The sequence below is a fragment of the Lampetra fluviatilis genome, chromosome 39, assembly GCF_964198595.1.
Source record: "Lampetra fluviatilis chromosome 39, kcLamFluv1.1, whole genome shotgun sequence".
Classification (NCBI taxonomy): Eukaryota; Metazoa; Chordata; class Hyperoartia; order Petromyzontiformes; family Petromyzontidae; genus Lampetra; species Lampetra fluviatilis.
The window spans coordinates 493,989-511,315 of NC_136313.1; the positions used below are offsets into that span (position 1 = coordinate 493,989).

Sequence of the window (17,327 nt, forward strand, 5' to 3'; positions counted from 1 at the left end):
AGAGGTGGTTGTTGGTTGTGGAATTGGGAGTCGATAATGATGTTGGTGGTGATGACTGAAGTTGTGCGGTAGGAGGAGAAAGCGATGGTGGTCAAGGTGGTGGTGGTGATGATGGAAGTTGGTGGTGGAGGTTTTCTGTGCGTGCGGGCGGTGAACGACACCATCATTATCCGCGACGAGTCCACTGATGGATCCCGCGATGCGGCGATCCATCAGAGGTCCCCCACACTCGGCTGGGCTCGCCGGCTCCATCTCCGCGGTGGCGACCGTCCCTACGGGAGGGCCGCGGTGCCATCCCCTTCGCCGGAAGTTTTACACGAGCGACGTCCATTCGTGACGGAAGTTGTCCCACTAACTTGGCATGATGTTCAATAAATGCGGAGAAAAAACTGATGAAAAAATACGTGTGTGTATGTGTAATTGTCTGAGGTGCTCGCTAACAGCACTTGCCCCTACAGTATGTCACAGGCTACACGGGGGATCTTTGTCTTTTGTAATTGTCTGGAAAAACAACCCCTACCTCCTCGTTGGTGCCGGACGGCACCGCTGTGGTGAGCAGCAGTGCCCTGGGGGGAGGACAAACTTAGATTGTCCATTCCCCTCGTGGTGTTTGTAGCCACCACCGCGGCCAAAGGGGGCTCTGGACGGGTGTGAGGGGCTGGTAACCCCTCACCACCTTCAATCCAAGTACCACGAAACCACGGAATACAAATTGAATGAAGGTTGTGCCGGAGGCCCCGGGGGGACAGGCGTCCATGACGTCTCCTGGCCAAACCCCATTTGGGATTGGAAGGCACGGGCCAGATCAGCTCAATAACAACGGTAAGAAGGCTGCTAGATTTTTGTGCAGCCCATGGGCTTGTAATTACGAACACACTGTTCCGGCATCGGCACATCCACACAAAATCATGGATGCATGCTGGGTCCAAGTAAGAACAGCTGCTGAACTACATAGTTACGGACCAGCGGATGCGGCCCATGTCCTTGACACCAGAACCTTCCGTGGAGCTGATCTGCCCACTGACCATCGACTTGTCATCTGTAAGATGCGCCTGCCATTATTCCACTCCAGTGGTAGGTGTTCACCCAAGACCCAATTCAAACCCATAGTGATATGGTCTCAGCGAGCTGATGAAAGTTACAAGCGAGAATTTCATCATCACTTCCAGCTGGGGTTGGCATCGTCCCCTACTCCTCCTGATATCGAGGGGAAATGGGCGAGGTTTAGGATTGTGGGTCATGTAGCTGCAACGGGCTGCCTTGGGTACACGGTCCAGACCTCCCCAGAGACCCTGGCTGACAGAGGAGGTGTTCAGGCTGGCTGAGAAAAAGCGACAGGCCCACTCTCATCGTCTACATCATCCCACGTCAGAGAATGAGGAGGCTTACTGCAGCCTTCTCTCGGAGGTTTGGAGAGCTGCGAGGCGCTGCAAGGATGGGTGGTGGTCGCGGGTTGCTGAGAAGATGGAATCTGCCTCAGTGGCCCGCGATCACAAATCGCCCTTTAATTCCATCAAAAAGTAACCTGCAGTGTCACACCTTTCACCAACAACGAGCGGAGCGCCGGGTGGCTAAAGCACAGCAAGTTGGCACAGTAGGGCGCACAGGTGGTGCATCAGCCAGTCATCTCGGTCATCTCTGTCAGCTGACCCGTGGAACCTGGGTCTGCCCCGTGACCTGCCAGCGGGCGTTCGACACTTCACGTGGCCTCAACGTGCACATAGCCTGGCACAAGCGCCGTGGTGATGTCACTGCCACTTCGTGGCGAAAGACGGTTGTTGTGTGTAATTGGTGGGAACACTTTATAGGTGCTACTCGCTAACATTACTTGCCTCAACAGTATGTTAAGGCTATACGGGGGATCTTTATCTTTTTTGAAAAGCGGTGACGTAGCGGTTAGCGCACTGCGCTACGAATCCGGTGGCCCGAGTTCGATTCCCGCTCACGTCCAACACCAGTGACAATTATCTATCCGGTCCTGGGCCCCCCCTAGGTCGACTCAGCCTCAAATGAGTACCTGGCACGATGTGTAAAAAATGGCCACTTGGGAGGCAAAGGCGGCCGGGCGTGGTACTGGCCACCCACCCCCTCGTGTGCCACAGTGCCGGCAGCCTTCATAGGTGCTGCTCGCTAACAGCACTTACCCAAAAGTCTGTTAAGGCGACACGGGGATCTTAGTTATGCGTGTGTGCTGAACGTCTTCTGCACCGTACGTAGCCAACCGCGTGAGGACAATGCCGCGTCGTGCCGTTGTCCACGCCGCCGGGTTCGCTCCCCGGCCTGCGACCGTCACGGCGACGTCACGCCGCCGCCGCGCAGACTGGGGGGGGGGGGGGGTGGCAGATGTCGCCGGAGGGGCCAGGGCGTCTCAGACGGGTCGCTTCGCGATGTGTCCGCTTGTGGCGGGGGCCGCGCTCTGCCTGCCGAGGGTTCCCGCAGGACTCTCCCCGGCTCTCTCCCGAGAGCGGCACGACCTGGGGAGGTGGTGGGGAGGACTTGACTCAACGATTGGTGAGAAAACAAAATTTGACAACTAAAACTTCAAGTCACCGACACTGGGAGACGGCGTTTAATGGATTTAATTTGGTATTCATTAAACAACAAAAAGATGTCTCACCATCACACCTCCACGGCAGACAAGTCAACGACTTCCCCCTTTCACTCCGTAGCTCCGGGCTAGGTGTCTCAGCTCATCCGTTGTCCAAAACTCTTTGGTTGTTTCGGTAAAGCCACGTAGGTAGAAAATAAAATAAATCACGACGTTTCGATTGCAACACAAGCAATCATCATCAGGTGGGAAAACCACAGCAATAACATTTCTTTGCTTGTGTTGCAATCGAAACGTCGTGATCTATTAATTTTCTAACCTACGCGACTTTACCGAGAGAAGCAAACAGTTTGGATTCCTGCAGTCACGAAAGCTTCAAATCGAGATTCATCCCTCGTCAAGCCGCACGTGGCCAGTCACCTTCAAGCGTCTCCGCGCAATTCCTACGCCGCGGTCCGAGGGTGAAAACGACGTCGGGGACGTTTTTGAAATGAGCCGCCGTCATCGAGTCCATGTCGCTCTTTGCTCGCCGTATAAATAAAATAAAATAAAAAGTGGGGGGGGGGGGGGGGGGTGCCGCCAAAGATGCTGCTACCTTGGGTCCGGTACCGATCTCGGTCCCGAGGTCGGCACTGGGGTGGGTCCCACGGCCAATTCGAGTCCAGTACCTTGGGTCCGGTACCGATCCCGGTCCCGAGGTCGGCACTGGGGTGGGTCCCACGGCCAGTTCGAGTCCAGTACCTTGGGTCCGGTGCCGATCTCGGTCCCGAGGTCGGCACTGGGGTGGGTCCCACGGCCAGTTCGAGTCCAGTACCTTGGGTCCGGTGCCGATCTCGGTCCCGAGGTCGGCACTGGGGTGGGTCCCACGGCCAGTTCGAGTCCAGTACCTTGGGTCCGGTACCGATCCCGGTCCCGAGGTCGGCACTGGGGTGGGTCCCACGGCCAGTTCGAGTCCAGTACCTTGGGTCCGGTGCCGATCTCGGTCCCGAGGTCGGCACTGGGGTGGGTCCCACGGCCAGTTCGAGTCCAGTACCTTGGGTCCGGTGCCGATCTCGGTCCCGAGGTCGGCACTGGGGTGGGTCCCACGGCCAGTTCGAGTCCAGTGCCAAGTTCGCTCCACGGCACAATTGCGGTGACGGCGACACTTCTGCCCAAATCGTTGCAACGATCGAAGCCCCCCCCCCCCCCACTTTCCACGCGTAATGAATACTTTTTTTCTTCCGTTGCTTTAAAAAAAATACAAATCGGTAAAATAGAAATCTATGAACGGGGTAAGAACAATGATAACCAATGGAATTGCTTCGTTGGCGGTGGGGGAGGGAGGGAGGGTTGGGGGGGAACACGTTCAAGAGAATCGACACCGACGGGTCGTTCCCACACCTCCTGGAATTGTTTCTTTCCACGCGCTTTGTTAGCGAGCACCTCTTAGGGAGCTTGGCACGGCTCCCAAGAGGGGGCGGTGTGGCCAGCGGCCCCCACCGTGGGGTTGGGGGGGGGGCGGCCTTTGAGGCAGAGCGGGACCCGGGGGGAGGGTCCCAGGGCCCGGGGCGAGAGGATCGGGACCCCGACACGCGCACAGACACCCCGTGTCCCCCGTGTCGCCTCGAGGGGCTGTTGGGGCTGACACGAGGGTGTGGGTGGCCATCACCCCCGTGTCCCATCACCCTCGTGTCCCCCTGTTAGGGCTGACACGAGGGTGTTGGTGGCCATCACCCCGTGTCCCCCTGTTGGGGCTGACACGAGGGTGTGGGTGGCCATCACCCTCGTGTCCCCTGTTGGGGCTGACACGAGGGTGTTGGTGGCCATCACCCCGTGTCCCCCTGTTGGGGCTGACACGAGGGTGTTGGTGGCCATCACCCCGTGTCCCCCTGTTGGGGCTGACACGAGGGTGTTGGTGGCCATCACCCCGTGTCCCCCTGTTGGGGCTGACACGAGGTTGTGGGTGGCCATCACCGCGCACGGCCGCATTTGCCTCCGCAGTGGCGACGTTCGCACGCCCGGGACTGGTCCAGACAATCGTCACACGGGTGTTGCCCCGTGAGCGGAAATCGAACTTGGGTAGCCAGGTTTGTAGCGCAGCGTAGCGCTAACCGCGACACTGCCGCTCCCCACACACACACACACGCGCACTCACGCGCACTCACGTACGCACGCACAGACACACGGAGTTTCATGCGACATCAGTGCAAAATAATCATTTTGAGAGCGCATACACCACTCAAATAATCTTACGACAGCAACAATAATAAACAAACAACAATAATAATACTTGATTCGTCATCATTAAGACAACGTTTCCCCAGACCACGAGAATTAAGACGCGTGAGTGGCGCTGGGTTGTGATCGCACCGCGTGGCGTCCAGCCACTCACCTGGGTGGGGGTGGTGGTTGTGATGGGTGGTGGTGGAGATGGGGTGAGGGTCGGGGGTGGGAATTGGTTGTTCCCCGAGCCATCGCGTGGCTCAACGAGCCCTCGCGACGGCCACCGGGGTGCGTTGAAGTCACCACGTGCGTCGCGCGGCGCGAGCACTCCCCGGGCGAGCGTGCGACACGGGGAGACCGAGCGACGATGGGGCCCCGCACACGTGGTCCACGCGCGGGCGACGTGGACGAAACGCACCGCAACTGGCCCGCTGCCGATAAAGTGTACACAGTGCGTCGACTTGAATTGCCTTTTATGGGCCATTACCGGAATGTGTCCGCCCGACCTGGTAAAATATCTATCGTAAACTGAGGAGGACTTTTTTTGAGAGCCCAGGTTAGTCACTTGGATGGGTGGACTGCCTGCACCGAGGAGGCTTGCGAGGTGTCGTAGGCGTGCAGTGGCGAGCGTCTCCCGCTCGAGGTGTTCGTTCCGGGGTCTCCTCCCGGCACGATGCCAAGCGCTCATCACCAATGGGATTCATGGCCAAGCATCTCAATGAAGAAGCCCCGCTGAAGGAACGGCGAGGATTGCCCTCTGGGTAAATGAGCGGTGATGCTCTGCACCGCCGAGCGTCGATCGTACATGGCTGGAATGGCCGCCGTTGAGCCCCTAGGGCAGGGGTCGGCAACCTACGGCTCCGGAGCCGCATGCGGCTCTTTACGGGCTGCTTCTTGACGATATGTACGTATGTACAGTATGTACTCAGATGCATTGCGGCTCTTGAAATACTGAATTTTGTACCGAATTGGAAAGAAATGGCTCTTCTTGTTATTTTGGTTGCCGACCCCTGCCCTAGAGGGCTCTCTCTCCATGTCTGAGGTCACGAGTTAAAATCCCAGCCGAGGTTAAAATCATTACCATCATCACCGTCGTCGTTGTCCAGGGTCGGTAAAACGAGCACCGCTGACCAGCGGCTGCACCACTTAAGAGCGACGTCAACGGCCGGTGTCCTACGGGGAGACTGGTCCCTGCCACGGCACCGTGGAATTTACACCAGTCTCGGCACACACCAAATGTTGTACTGACCGCTGTCCACCACTCGTCCCCAGCGAGCGGGGCCACCCAGAGGGGCCGCCTGCGCCAGGGCGGCAGTGACGCACACACACGCACGCGTCGCGGTGTGTGTGTGCGCGTGTCTTTGTCACTGTACCCCGTGACGTGCGATGATGAAGACGCACACGCGAGCATGTGGCAGGCGCAAATACGCTATGGGGGCAGTAGGGGATGGTGACATTTCAGTGAATGAGCTATATAATGAATGAATACGTTCCAACATCGGTGGAGAAATCGGTTTGCAAAAACAAGACGGAGCAAGTTCCGAGTGACCGCCGCGCCGCGGGGTTAAACCGACCGCCTCGGGGTTAAACCGACCGCCTCGGGGTTAAACCGACTGCAGCGCGGCCCAGAAACGGACCAGACGTGGCCCAGACGCGGCCCAGACGCGACCCAGATGCGGCCTGCCGCCTCATCTCACACGGTAGCCCACGGCCACACGAGGCCTCCCACCGCCACCGTCGCTCGGGAGGCCCACAAACGATGTTTGTCCACCCCTGCCAAGGAACCTCTTAGCCACGCTGATCGTGGACTAGAGGGGAGGATATTTTTTTACGTGGCGACAACGCGCCGAGTCGCGGATGAAACCCGACTGTACTCTGGACGGTTTGTGAAAGTAATTCGGGCCGTGTCAATTTTCGTGACTGGAAAATGTATTTATAATGCGATGTTCATCGTGTTCGCGTGACTGTTGATTTCGTCTGTAGCGCAGTTGCTTGTGCTCCGATTTGTATTTTGTTTGTTTTTGCTCCGATGCCTATTTGTTTCATTGTTCTGCCAAGTTTTTGAATGTTATTGCTTTTGTGATTCTAGAGACCCGGCTCAGTCACTCTTGCTAATTTAGACTTCTACCCTGGTCCCTTGAGTTCTCAACCCGGTTCAACAAATTCAACTTGATTCTTGAAACATATGTCTCCGCAGGGGCCTCCCGCAGCGATAGAAGTGGCCAGAGTGTTAAACGTGTGGCCCACTAATTGTAATTTTGTCCCATTCGGCCCTCAGCGAGTACGAGGTTCTCCACCTCCTGGTCTACAGACACGCGCACGGATGAATGGATGGACACGCACGTCCACAAGCGCACAGCAGGACACGGTCACCGCCCGCCGACGAGAGCGCGACCCCGTCAGTCCAATCTCTGTCTGCGGCGTCCGAATCTCCGGGCGAGGGCCGGTGGCGACGTCACGACCGGGCGTCCAGGGGCGGCGCAGAGCCGAGCTCGATCGTCCGTCCATCCCATCGCCCCGTCGACTTTGTTCGTTGGTGCGCTCGCCAGTCTTCGAACGGCCGGGGGGAGCGCGCGGCGCGGCACCGCGCGCCCGCCGCTTGTTGTCCCCACTTTGTGTGCGTTTCGTCGCCGTCATCGCCGAGATTTTGTTTTGATCGATGTCGGCCGGCTCGTGGGGGCCGCCCTCGTGGCGGCGCGCACGCGGCAGGAGGCAACGCGGACAGAAAGTGCCGTGCGGTGGCAGCAGCGTGCGCCGAGTTGATCGCCGCGAGCGGGCAGGCGGGCGAGTAGATCCGGAGAGAGCAGCTGCCCCCGAGCGCGTGTCACAGCCCAGGCCCCCAAAATCCTGGCTTCGACTCCACGGTCTCTCACTCCCTCCCTCCCTCCGCGGAACAACCTCAAAGCAATAACTTTAATTTACAAAGTAAGAAAAATAAGCTTTTGTTCTTGGTTCGGACTTTTGTTCTCGCTTCGTGCGCCGTCGGTTGAACGAGCGACGGCGCACGCTCGTCGTTGTGCTCTCCCCGGCACCGTTCTACCGGCCGCCTCCGGCAGAACGATGCCGGCTCCAATTCGGTGGCATCGGCGCTGTGTGGCGAGCCACCCGGCCTGCGCCGCCCGCAGGATTCGTGGTGCCGTGTCAGCGGCGGTGGGGGGTGGCGCCGACTCGTCCGTCGCGTGTTGCCGATCGTAACCGCCGGGCGGGCGCTCGCTCTCGTTGTCGTCCGTTCCCTCTCTCCGTCCTCTGCCTCTCTCCGTCCCGAGAGAGCCAAGGGGAGAGCGGCGCCAGCCACGAGCGGCCGAGTGCGCCGGCGCTCACTCCGCGCCGCCACTGCTGACGATCCCTCCGAGTGCGATCTCGTCCGGTGCCCATTGCCGGCGAGTCCGGAGGGGCCCGAGTCGGCGGAGCGCAGGGAAGGGCGCGTGCACGGACACGCGGACACGCGGACACGTCCACACGAGCTAAACGGGGAACCTGCGAGAGAGATGTAACAAGAGAAGTGCGTTCAACCATCAGACAACAACTCACCCACTCACCCACCCACTCACCCACCCACCCACTCACCCACTCACCCACCCACCCACTCACCCACCCACCCACTCACTCACCCACCCACTCACCCAACCACCCACCCACCCACTCACCCACCCACCCACCCACTCACCCACCCACTCACCCACCCACCCACTCACTCACCCACCCACTCACCCACCCACCCACTCACCCACTCACCCACCCACCCACCCACTCACCCACCCACCCACCCACCACACTGCAGGTCACCTCACTTCTCCCACCATGACCCCAAAGCTCTCTTAACGGCAAAAACCTCGCTCGCTTCAACTCACGCGTCCATCCACTCCTATCTATTAGAACGGCGGTGCTGCTCATTGCTGGCCACTTGACGTTTTCGGCCTTTGGGGCCTGCGCCCACCAAATGCGCTGAACAAATGCGCAAATCTCTATGTGACCACCGCCACCATCACCGCCACCAGGGCTTGCCAGGTGTTGTAGTCGGCGTGGGGCTGCCAGGTGTGCTGAGGAGACGGCAGTGCCCAGTGTCCCCCCCCAGCCCCGCCCCCTCCCCCAGCCCCCCCCCCCCCCGCACCCCCCCCCCCCGCACCCCCCCCCCACCCCCCTTGCTTGCACGTTGGGTTTCGTCTGGGATCTCTGGTATTGGGGGGTGCAACGGTGGCTGGGAGATGTTAACTTCCTCGCCTGGTATACGAGAGGTCGTGGGTTCGATCCTGACCCTGATGCCTGCTGTATATCCGGAGTTTGCGTGTCCTCCCCGTGGTTACATGGATTTCTGTCGGGGTTCTCCGGTTTTTCCCTCCACATTTAGAATCAACATCATGGCGTTCAGAGTATTTGGCTGCATTAAATGTCCACTTGATGATGATGATGATGCTAATCCACTTCGTTGAGCTCTCATTTGTGATGGGCAGGTCGCTTCTGAAGAAGAGCTACACAGCTCAGTGGGGCATTTCCTGGCAAAATAATGCAAAAAATCGTGTAAATAGTTCAGTTTAAATTTCGATTTAAAGCTTTCGTGACTGCAGGGATTCATTTTTTTGGTTCTAGCGTTAAAGTCACGTAGAAGGGAAATAATAAAAATAAAACAATAAAATTCTCGCGACGTTTCGATTGCAACACAAGCAATCATCATCACGACCCTTCGTGCAGGAGGACGTCCCCGCGGAAGTGGACATCACAGAGCTGCCTCCGAGGTCCCTTCTCCGTGCTGAAACTTCGCTCCGCACACAGTAGGGGGCAGCACCGGCCCCCGCGATGAGAGGACCGTTCGTCGCGTGGCACCCGCGTCTCTTTCATTCTCCGAGCTGGCATTTAGACAAATTGAGTACGAAATAAAATGTCACTGGCGACCGGGCTGGGCCAATGAACTCGCTTGAGGACCGCCATTTAACCAAGGGCAGTGGCTGGATCCTGGATTTGAACTCAGGCTCTCGGTGGTGCCGGCTCCGTGCTCGGGCTCGCCGCCACGAGCTGCTCAGGATGCTGCGCATCTCTGTCTCTGTGTGTCTCTGTGTGTCTCTGTGCATCTCTGTCTCTGTGTGTCTCTGTGTGTCTCTGTGCATCTCTGTGCGTCTCTGCATCTCTGTGTGTCTCTGCGTCTCTGTGGGTCTCTGTGTGTCTCTGTGTGTCTCTGCATCTCTGTCTCTGTGTGTCTCTGCATCTCTGTGTGTCTCTGTGCATCTCTGTGCGTCTCTGCATCTCTGTGTGTCTCTGTGCGTCTCTGCACATCTCTGCATGTCTCTGTGCGTCTCTGTATCTCTCTGTGCGTCTCTGTGCGTCTCTGTGGGTCTCTGCATCTCTCTGTGCATCTCTGTGTGTCTCTGCGTCTCTGTGCGTCTCTCTGCATCGCTGCACATCTCTGCACATCTCTGCACATCTCTGCGCACTCTACGCATAATCCTGGTGGCTGGGCGCAGTGTTGGCCCCACTTCTGTTTTCCCTTTCGGGGGGGGGGCTGCCTGGGCTGTTTTGCCGTCACGCTGCGGTTACATTCTCCGCATGACGATTCCGCGCGCGAAGCTAAACGGGGTCCCCCTCCCCAAACGGCAGAAAATTTAAATTAATAAAGCGATTATTATTAAGAGCGTCACGAGTGGTTGTTTGTGTCGAGATTGTTCAGGCACAGCAAGAGCGCTTCAGCAATATATCAACCCTCGCTCACTCGCCCTCTCACTTGCTCTGTCACTCGCTCTCTCACTTGCTCCGTCACTCGCTCGGTCTCTCTTTCTCTCTCTTGCGTCTCTCTCTCTCTCTCCCTAGTCTCTCTCTCTCTCTCCAGTCTCTCTCTCTCTGAGTCGGGGGTGACTGGGGTGGGAGGGGAGTAGTTGTTGTTGTGGTGGGGGGGCTGGTGTGTTTCGGGGGGGGGACTAGGGGGGTTGGTTTATTAGTTGTTGTGGTGGTGGTGGGGCGGGGGGGTCACGGGGCGGCAGGCCGTGGCGTTGTTGTGTAACGACGGCACGGCTCGCGGCGATCGCGGCGCCGCACGGCTGCTGCGACCGCGATCTAATCCGAACGGCGGGCCGCGCGTGGCAGCGCAGGCAAGCGTATGGAGCAAGTCAATAAATAAGCAACATTGTTCCAGCCTGGTTTTTGGGGGGGGGGGGGGTTTGGTTCAAAATAAAAAAAATATATCTCCCATAAATACAATTAATTAATTAACTACATTATGGCACTCCCAGAAGGCCGTGGGGGCACCGATGCGTTGCGCGAGAAATACTTTTGCACTTTAGCCGCGAGGACGGAGGGCACAGCGAGAGGGAGACGAAGCATCCGGCTTATTTACTTTGTGGTCGGTAGCGCCGCACCCCCCCGCCCCCCCCCCCCCCCGCTTCACGCGCGCCCGTCTCGACCGACTCTGAAAGGGGCGCCCCCGGCGGCAGCTGCCCCCCCCCCCCCGCGCCGTAAGGTGACTCGGGCACCTGGCCTGCAATCGGGCGTCAAGTCTGCGAGCAGGGGGCGATGACCGCTGGCCACGTGTAACTCTCACGAAGTAATCGTGGGGGGGGGGGGGGCAAGGGGGGTAACGTTTCGGCACCGCACGGTTGGCTACGCACCTCCGATTAGCACCGGGTGGCTACGTACGGCGCGACATAAGTTCACCGTATATACGTACATACATTGGGGGACGTTTGGCCAATACCCGTTGCATGATATGGGGTCTCTTTTAGCTACGGGAAGAAACCGGAGAAGGCCGAGAAAATCCATGCAGAATTGCGGGGGAGAGAGAGAACACACAGACTCCACGGAGAAAGGGGCCCGAGTCAGGAATGGGGCCCAGGCACAAGCGCTAGGACGGCGCTGCCACCCCGGCCTCGCCTGCAGGGCCATGGGCGATGGCTCTGCCACGTCGGAGCGCCGACCGGCACGAGCTAGGGGACCGTGCAGAGTGAGTCAGGGGACCGTGCAGAGTGAGTCAGGGGACGTGCGGAGCTAGTCAGGGGACCGTGTGGAGCGAGCCACTGGCGACGTCACGGCGCCACTCGCCCACACCGACCTCGCCGAGCTCACCGAGGAGGAACGTGACGATGATGACAACGACGATGATAGCGATGATAAGAGGTGATAATCATGATTATGGTGACAATAATGACAATGATGGCAATACACTTATGATAACGATGAAAATGATGATAATGATAACAATGATAGGGACGATGATGATGACGATGATGATAGTGATAACAATGAACATTATGATGATGATCATAGCATTAGCAACGATGATGATGCCGATGGTATTGATGACGATACTAATGACGACGACGATGGTCAACGGGGACAGCGATGACGACGCCGCAGGTGGCGGTTGCGTGCGATACTCACTCCGCGGGGGACGCGGCTCGCGGAGACCCAGCGGGTGGGGGGGGAGGGCTGCCGCTGGGTCCAGTGGGGGGGGGGGGGGGCGGTGGCGACCGCTATCCCGCCTTGGTGTCGACGAGCGGGGGCCCTGAGGGGGGGTCACTCGCCGGCCGCCCGTTCCCGTAGCCGCCCTTGGACTGCATCTGCTGCTGGATCATCCCGCCCTGAGGGGGGCCACGCGAGGGGGGGGCAAAGGTCAACATCCTCAGTGAGGCATTGTGGGAGAGTACCCACGATGCAGTGAAGCATTATGGGAGAGTACCCATGATACAGCATGGCATTATGGGAGAGTACCCACGATGCAGTGAAGCATTATGGGAGAGTATCAATGATGCAGTGAAGCATTATGGGAGAGTACCCACGATGCAGTGAAGCATTATGGGAGAGTACCCATGATACAGCATGGCATTATGGGAGAGTACCCACGATGCAGTGAAGCATTATGGGAGAGTACCAATGATGCAGTGAAGCATTATGGGAGAGTACCCACGATGCAGTGAAGCATTATGGGAGAGTACCCACGATGCAGTGAAGCATTATGGGAGAGTACTAATGATGCAGTGAAGCATTATGGGAGAGTACCCACGATGCAGTGAAGCATTATGGGAGAGTACCCACGATGCAGTGGAGCATTATGGGAGAGTACCCATGATGCAGTGCTGCTTGAAACGGGTTCGAGTCCCTATAGTCCGCCCCGCATATCGGACTGAGAGTATCGTACAAGGCGCAGTCCTGCGAGAGCTTGCTAATAATGCCCCTGCTGGCAGAACGGACTCCACTGAGCGGGAGGAGTGGATGTGGTTGTTGAGAGAGAGTGGGTTGTGGACTTTGCTCCTCTGGGTGAGGGCGCAGTCGAACTTTGCGTTCATCAACACTTTGCCAAACGACTGCAGGGTGGAGTTTGTAATTTCGAGAAATGTGGTTACGCGCGCGTTAAACATTCCAACAGTCACAGTCAAGGTTTGCAGCGTGTGTGTGTGTGTGTGTACAGATGTGTGTGCACGCGTGTGTAGGTATGTATCTAGGGGGAGTGGTAGTGCGGCGGCGGTTAGTGACATGCGCTATAAACCCGACGCGCTGAAGTTCTATTCCCGCTCGTGACCAAATGACGGAGACAAAGGCGGCCGGGCGTGGTGGCGGCCACACCATCCCCCCGCGTGCTGTGCCGGCCTAAATGAGTGCTACTCGCTAACAGCGCTTGTCCCAACCACCTGTGTAGGCTATATGGGCGGGGGGGGGGGACTTGATCTGTGTGTGTTTGAGAATGATTAAATGCTGGTGTGTGGACAAGTCCATGCAGGTGCATGCTTGCGTGGCAGTGCGACATCTGGGACTTCCCGAGCTCGCATCAGCCGTAAATGTAGCGCCTGGCGTGGGGTGTTTAACACCCCACGCCACTGGGGAGACAAAGGCGGCCGGGCGTGGTGCTGGCCACCCACCCCCTCGTGTGCTCGCAAACAGCATTCGCCCCAACAGTCTGTTAAGGCTATACGGAGGTTCTTTGTCTTTTGTGCATCTGCATACGTGCATGTCCGTATGTGTGTGTGTGCATGTCCGTGTGCATGTGTGTGCATGTGCATGTCCGTATGTGTGTGCGTGTGCATGCGTGTGTGCGTGTGGGTGCGTGTGGGTGCGTGTGTGTGCGTGTGCATGCGTGTGTGTGCGTGTGGGTGCGTGTGGGTGCGTGTGTGTGCATGCGTGTGCATGCGTGTGCGTGCGTGCTTGTGCGTGTGTGCGTGTGTGTGCGTGTGCATGTCCGTGTGTGCGCGTGTGTGCGCGTGCGTGTGGGTGCGTGTGTGTGCGTGTGGGTGTGTGCGTGTGTGCGTGTGTGTGCGTGTGTGTGCGTGTGTGTGCGTGTGTGTGCGTGTGTGCGCGTGTGTGCGTGTGTGTGCGTGCGTGTGTGTGCGTGTGTGCGTGTGTGTGCGTGCGTGTGTGTGCGTGTGTGCGTACCGAGGTGTTGCCCCCGTTGTACATGTCCCCCGAGCCCACGTGCGCCGTGTGCACGAAGTTGGTCGGCTCGCCGATCATGGAGCGGTCGATTCGCCGCCGCCGCTTCTGCGCGCCGCCGAATGAAAACACAAAGCGACGGCGAGCGTCACGACGCGGACACAAAGGACGCGAGGGCGGCACCGCCGGTGGAACCACCGGCCACGGCTCGTAGCTCACCCGCCCACTAACCCACTCAATCACCCACTCATACGCACACTCACCCACTCGTCCACCCTCCCGGTCACTCACTCACCCGCCTGCTCGCTCACCCACTCAGCCATTCACATCGTCGGCCTGTCCCTCGGAACGTCCTGCGAGTGCCACCAAGGTGCGAGAGCTCAGAACGTGACTTGGCCGAGCACATCCCACCTACGCGAGATGTCCTAAACTCATCATCATTATCATCACTACTCAACGGGTGTTCAATCTCCAATTTCCACTGCCACGCTCGTGTAGTTTCTCGTTTATTCTGTCCCCGTGCGCCCTGCTGCCGCGCACGCTCGATCACCGCGCACGTCACGGGGACGTACGGATCGCAGACATCGCCAGCCGTCGGTCGTCGCTCAAACTCTTCCGACGCGAGCATCGCGATCGTGGGAATCGCGGGAATCGAGACCGATGGACCGGCGGTGACGCGGCCCGGCAGGTAACAGTATTTCCGCCGCGTGTTACGGCACACAGCGCACGAGGTTCGTGGTTCGATTCCGGTCAGCCGCCCTGGTTAATACGGCGGTGCAGACTCGCTACAGATACGCGACTGGCCACTTCGCAGTGGACGCTAAAGGGTACCCTTCAAATTCTTGAGAAGAAATGGGATGGACGGCGCTTAAGAGTTGCTGAGGCATTTTAGCAAGTGGTGCCGTGTAAATGCAAATATTATTACGATGGGATTATTCTATAATCATTATTATTATTTCGAGTTTGCAAGCTCCAATACCGGCGCAAAGCCTCGCTGGAGCTCTACAGCCCTGCGGGTTCGCGACACAACGGACGGACACGGAATCCCTCGCAGGGAGGAGCGGTCAACACGGAGCGCCGCAGGGAAGCCTCGGCGCTGGGCCTCGCCCGGCGCAGCGTCCCAGCGACCAGGGAACGTGGAGAGAGAGTGGGGAGGGGGGGGGTCTACAACGAAGAAACCACGTTCACGGCGTTCGTGGGCGTTGCGGAATTCACGCCCGGGAGGATCTATCGTCGTTACGCTGGCAGGCAGAACGAAAAAAAACACAAAGAATTAAAAATTCTCGCTGGAGGACACGGCAGACGCAACGCAGGGCCGGGCGGGTTGGCTGCGGCCGCTCGTGCCGGGGCGGTGACGCGGCCGGGGGTTCGCGGTACGCGCCCCGCGGCCGCCCTGGTTAACACTTCGGTGGCGGCGCTCTCATCTTAGACTGTTTTCCGTCCCGGTCCGCGGCGTTCGTCGGAAGCTCCGGTGGCGTTATTGCGCGCCGGTGTCGCGGTTCGAATTTGGCACGAAATTGGAGGTCAAACTACGTGGCAACGTCGCTCCCCCCCCCCACTCCGATAGCGGGGCGGGCGAAAGGCGCGCGGTGAGAATCCATCGCGCGCAACCCTCGTTACCGCTCGGACGGCTCTCGACGCCATCGAGCAAGCGCCGCGAGCGAGCAGATGATCCCTGCCGCCCCGGGGGGCACGGGGCAGGCTAACACACAAATCGCTTCTGGTCGCGTGCATCAGACTCGGCGGTCGGAGTCGGGTCCAAAGGTTTGTAATCGAATATCCCGACCGCTGCGCCACCACTCCCACCAACGCCAACACACGCACAAGACAAAGATCCCCCGTATAGCCTTAGAGCCAGCCACAGAGTTGGGGAAAGTTCCTGCGCACCTATTAACGCCGGGTTGACTCACGAAGAGGTCATGTTACCAACGGCACGGTGAGCCGATGTTTTTAAACAAGGCACCGGGTAATCATTTGAGGCCGAGTCGACCTAGGGGGAGGCGCAGGACCGGTTCAAGTGTTCGTCACCGATGTTGGTCGCGGCTCGGTGCCGGGTCCAGAGCAGTGCGCTAACCACTGCGCCACCGCTCCCCACACACACACACAATGCGCTAACCACTGCGCCACCGCTCCCCACACACACACAGTGCGCTAACCGCTGCACCACCACTCCCCACACACACACAGTGCGCTAACCACTGCACCACCGCTCCTCACACACACACCCACAGTGCGCTAACCACTGCACCACCGCTCCCCACACACACAGTGCGCTAACCGCTGCGCCACCGCTCCCCACACACAAATACAACAAATCCCCCGTATAGCTTGACCAGACTGTTGGGGAAAGTGCTGTGAGTGCTGTTAGTGAACACTCGCACACACGGAGCGCTAACCACTACACTACCGCTCCTCCACACCGTACACACCACACAGACACACACACCACACAGATACACACAAACACACAGAGATGCACACAGACACACAAAGATACACAAAGACACACAAAGACACACAGACACACACACAAAAACAAAGACACACAGACACACAAAGACGCACAGACACACACACAGACACACACACACATACACACGCAGATACTCGCGCGCATCAACGATCCACGCGGTGTACTCGTGACGAGTAACTCACCGGCTGCGGCTGCTCCGCCACGCAGCAGTTGAAGCAGAGCCAGAACTCACTCATCGTCGTGCCGGGCTGGGGGGCACGCAGGCAGGGGAGGGGGGGGGCAGGGCGGGCGGGCGGGCGGTGTTGCGGAGGCCGAACGCGGCAGGGGAGACGCTGGCGGCAGGCGCTGCCCCAAGCCGCCCGCGCAGGTTAAAGGGAGGGCCGGGTCAAAGGGCAGCGCTGGGAGGCCGCCGGCGTGCGTGGCCACCGGCCGGGTCTCTCTCGGTCCGTCCTTGAGAGCCGCCGATCACCGAACCGCCGCCACCGCCGTCACCGCCGCCACCGCCGTTACTGCCGCCGCTACCGCCGCTACCGCCGCACCCTCGTGCGGTGACGGACGCTTCAGGCGGCACCGAGGAGGTTTTGTGAGTTCCAGGCCGGTGACAGCCGCACCCACCGCGGTGTGAAAGCGATGGCCCTGGGGAGAAAGCAGAGCAAATACAAATCAGAGGAGAAGAAGCAAATATTTATATATATATACATACACACAACGTGTGTATATATATACATACACACAACGTGTGTGTATGTATATATATAC

General features: G+C 58.7%; 1 protein-coding gene across 2 annotated transcripts in view; it reads right to left on the reverse strand.

The window, feature by feature from the left end:
- Positions 1-2,540: 2,540 nt before the first annotated feature.
- LOC144945813 (CDC42 small effector protein 2-like) overlaps positions 2,541-17,327 on the reverse strand; it is a 45,749-nt gene continuing 30,962 nt past the window's right edge. For both annotated transcript variants that reach the window (XM_078874351.1, XM_078874352.1), the window contains exons 2-5: positions 16,751-17,204; positions 14,099-14,203; positions 12,113-12,312; positions 2,541-8,227 (exon numbers count right to left, since the gene is read on the reverse strand). In XM_078874351.1, coding sequence (XP_078730477.1) covers positions 12,205-12,312; positions 14,099-14,203; positions 16,751-16,804 — 267 coding nt within the window. In that variant the 5' untranslated portion in view covers positions 16,805-17,204 and the 3' untranslated portion in view covers positions 2,541-8,227; positions 12,113-12,204. The remainder of the gene's footprint in view (positions 8,228-12,112; positions 12,313-14,098; positions 14,204-16,750; positions 17,205-17,327) is intronic.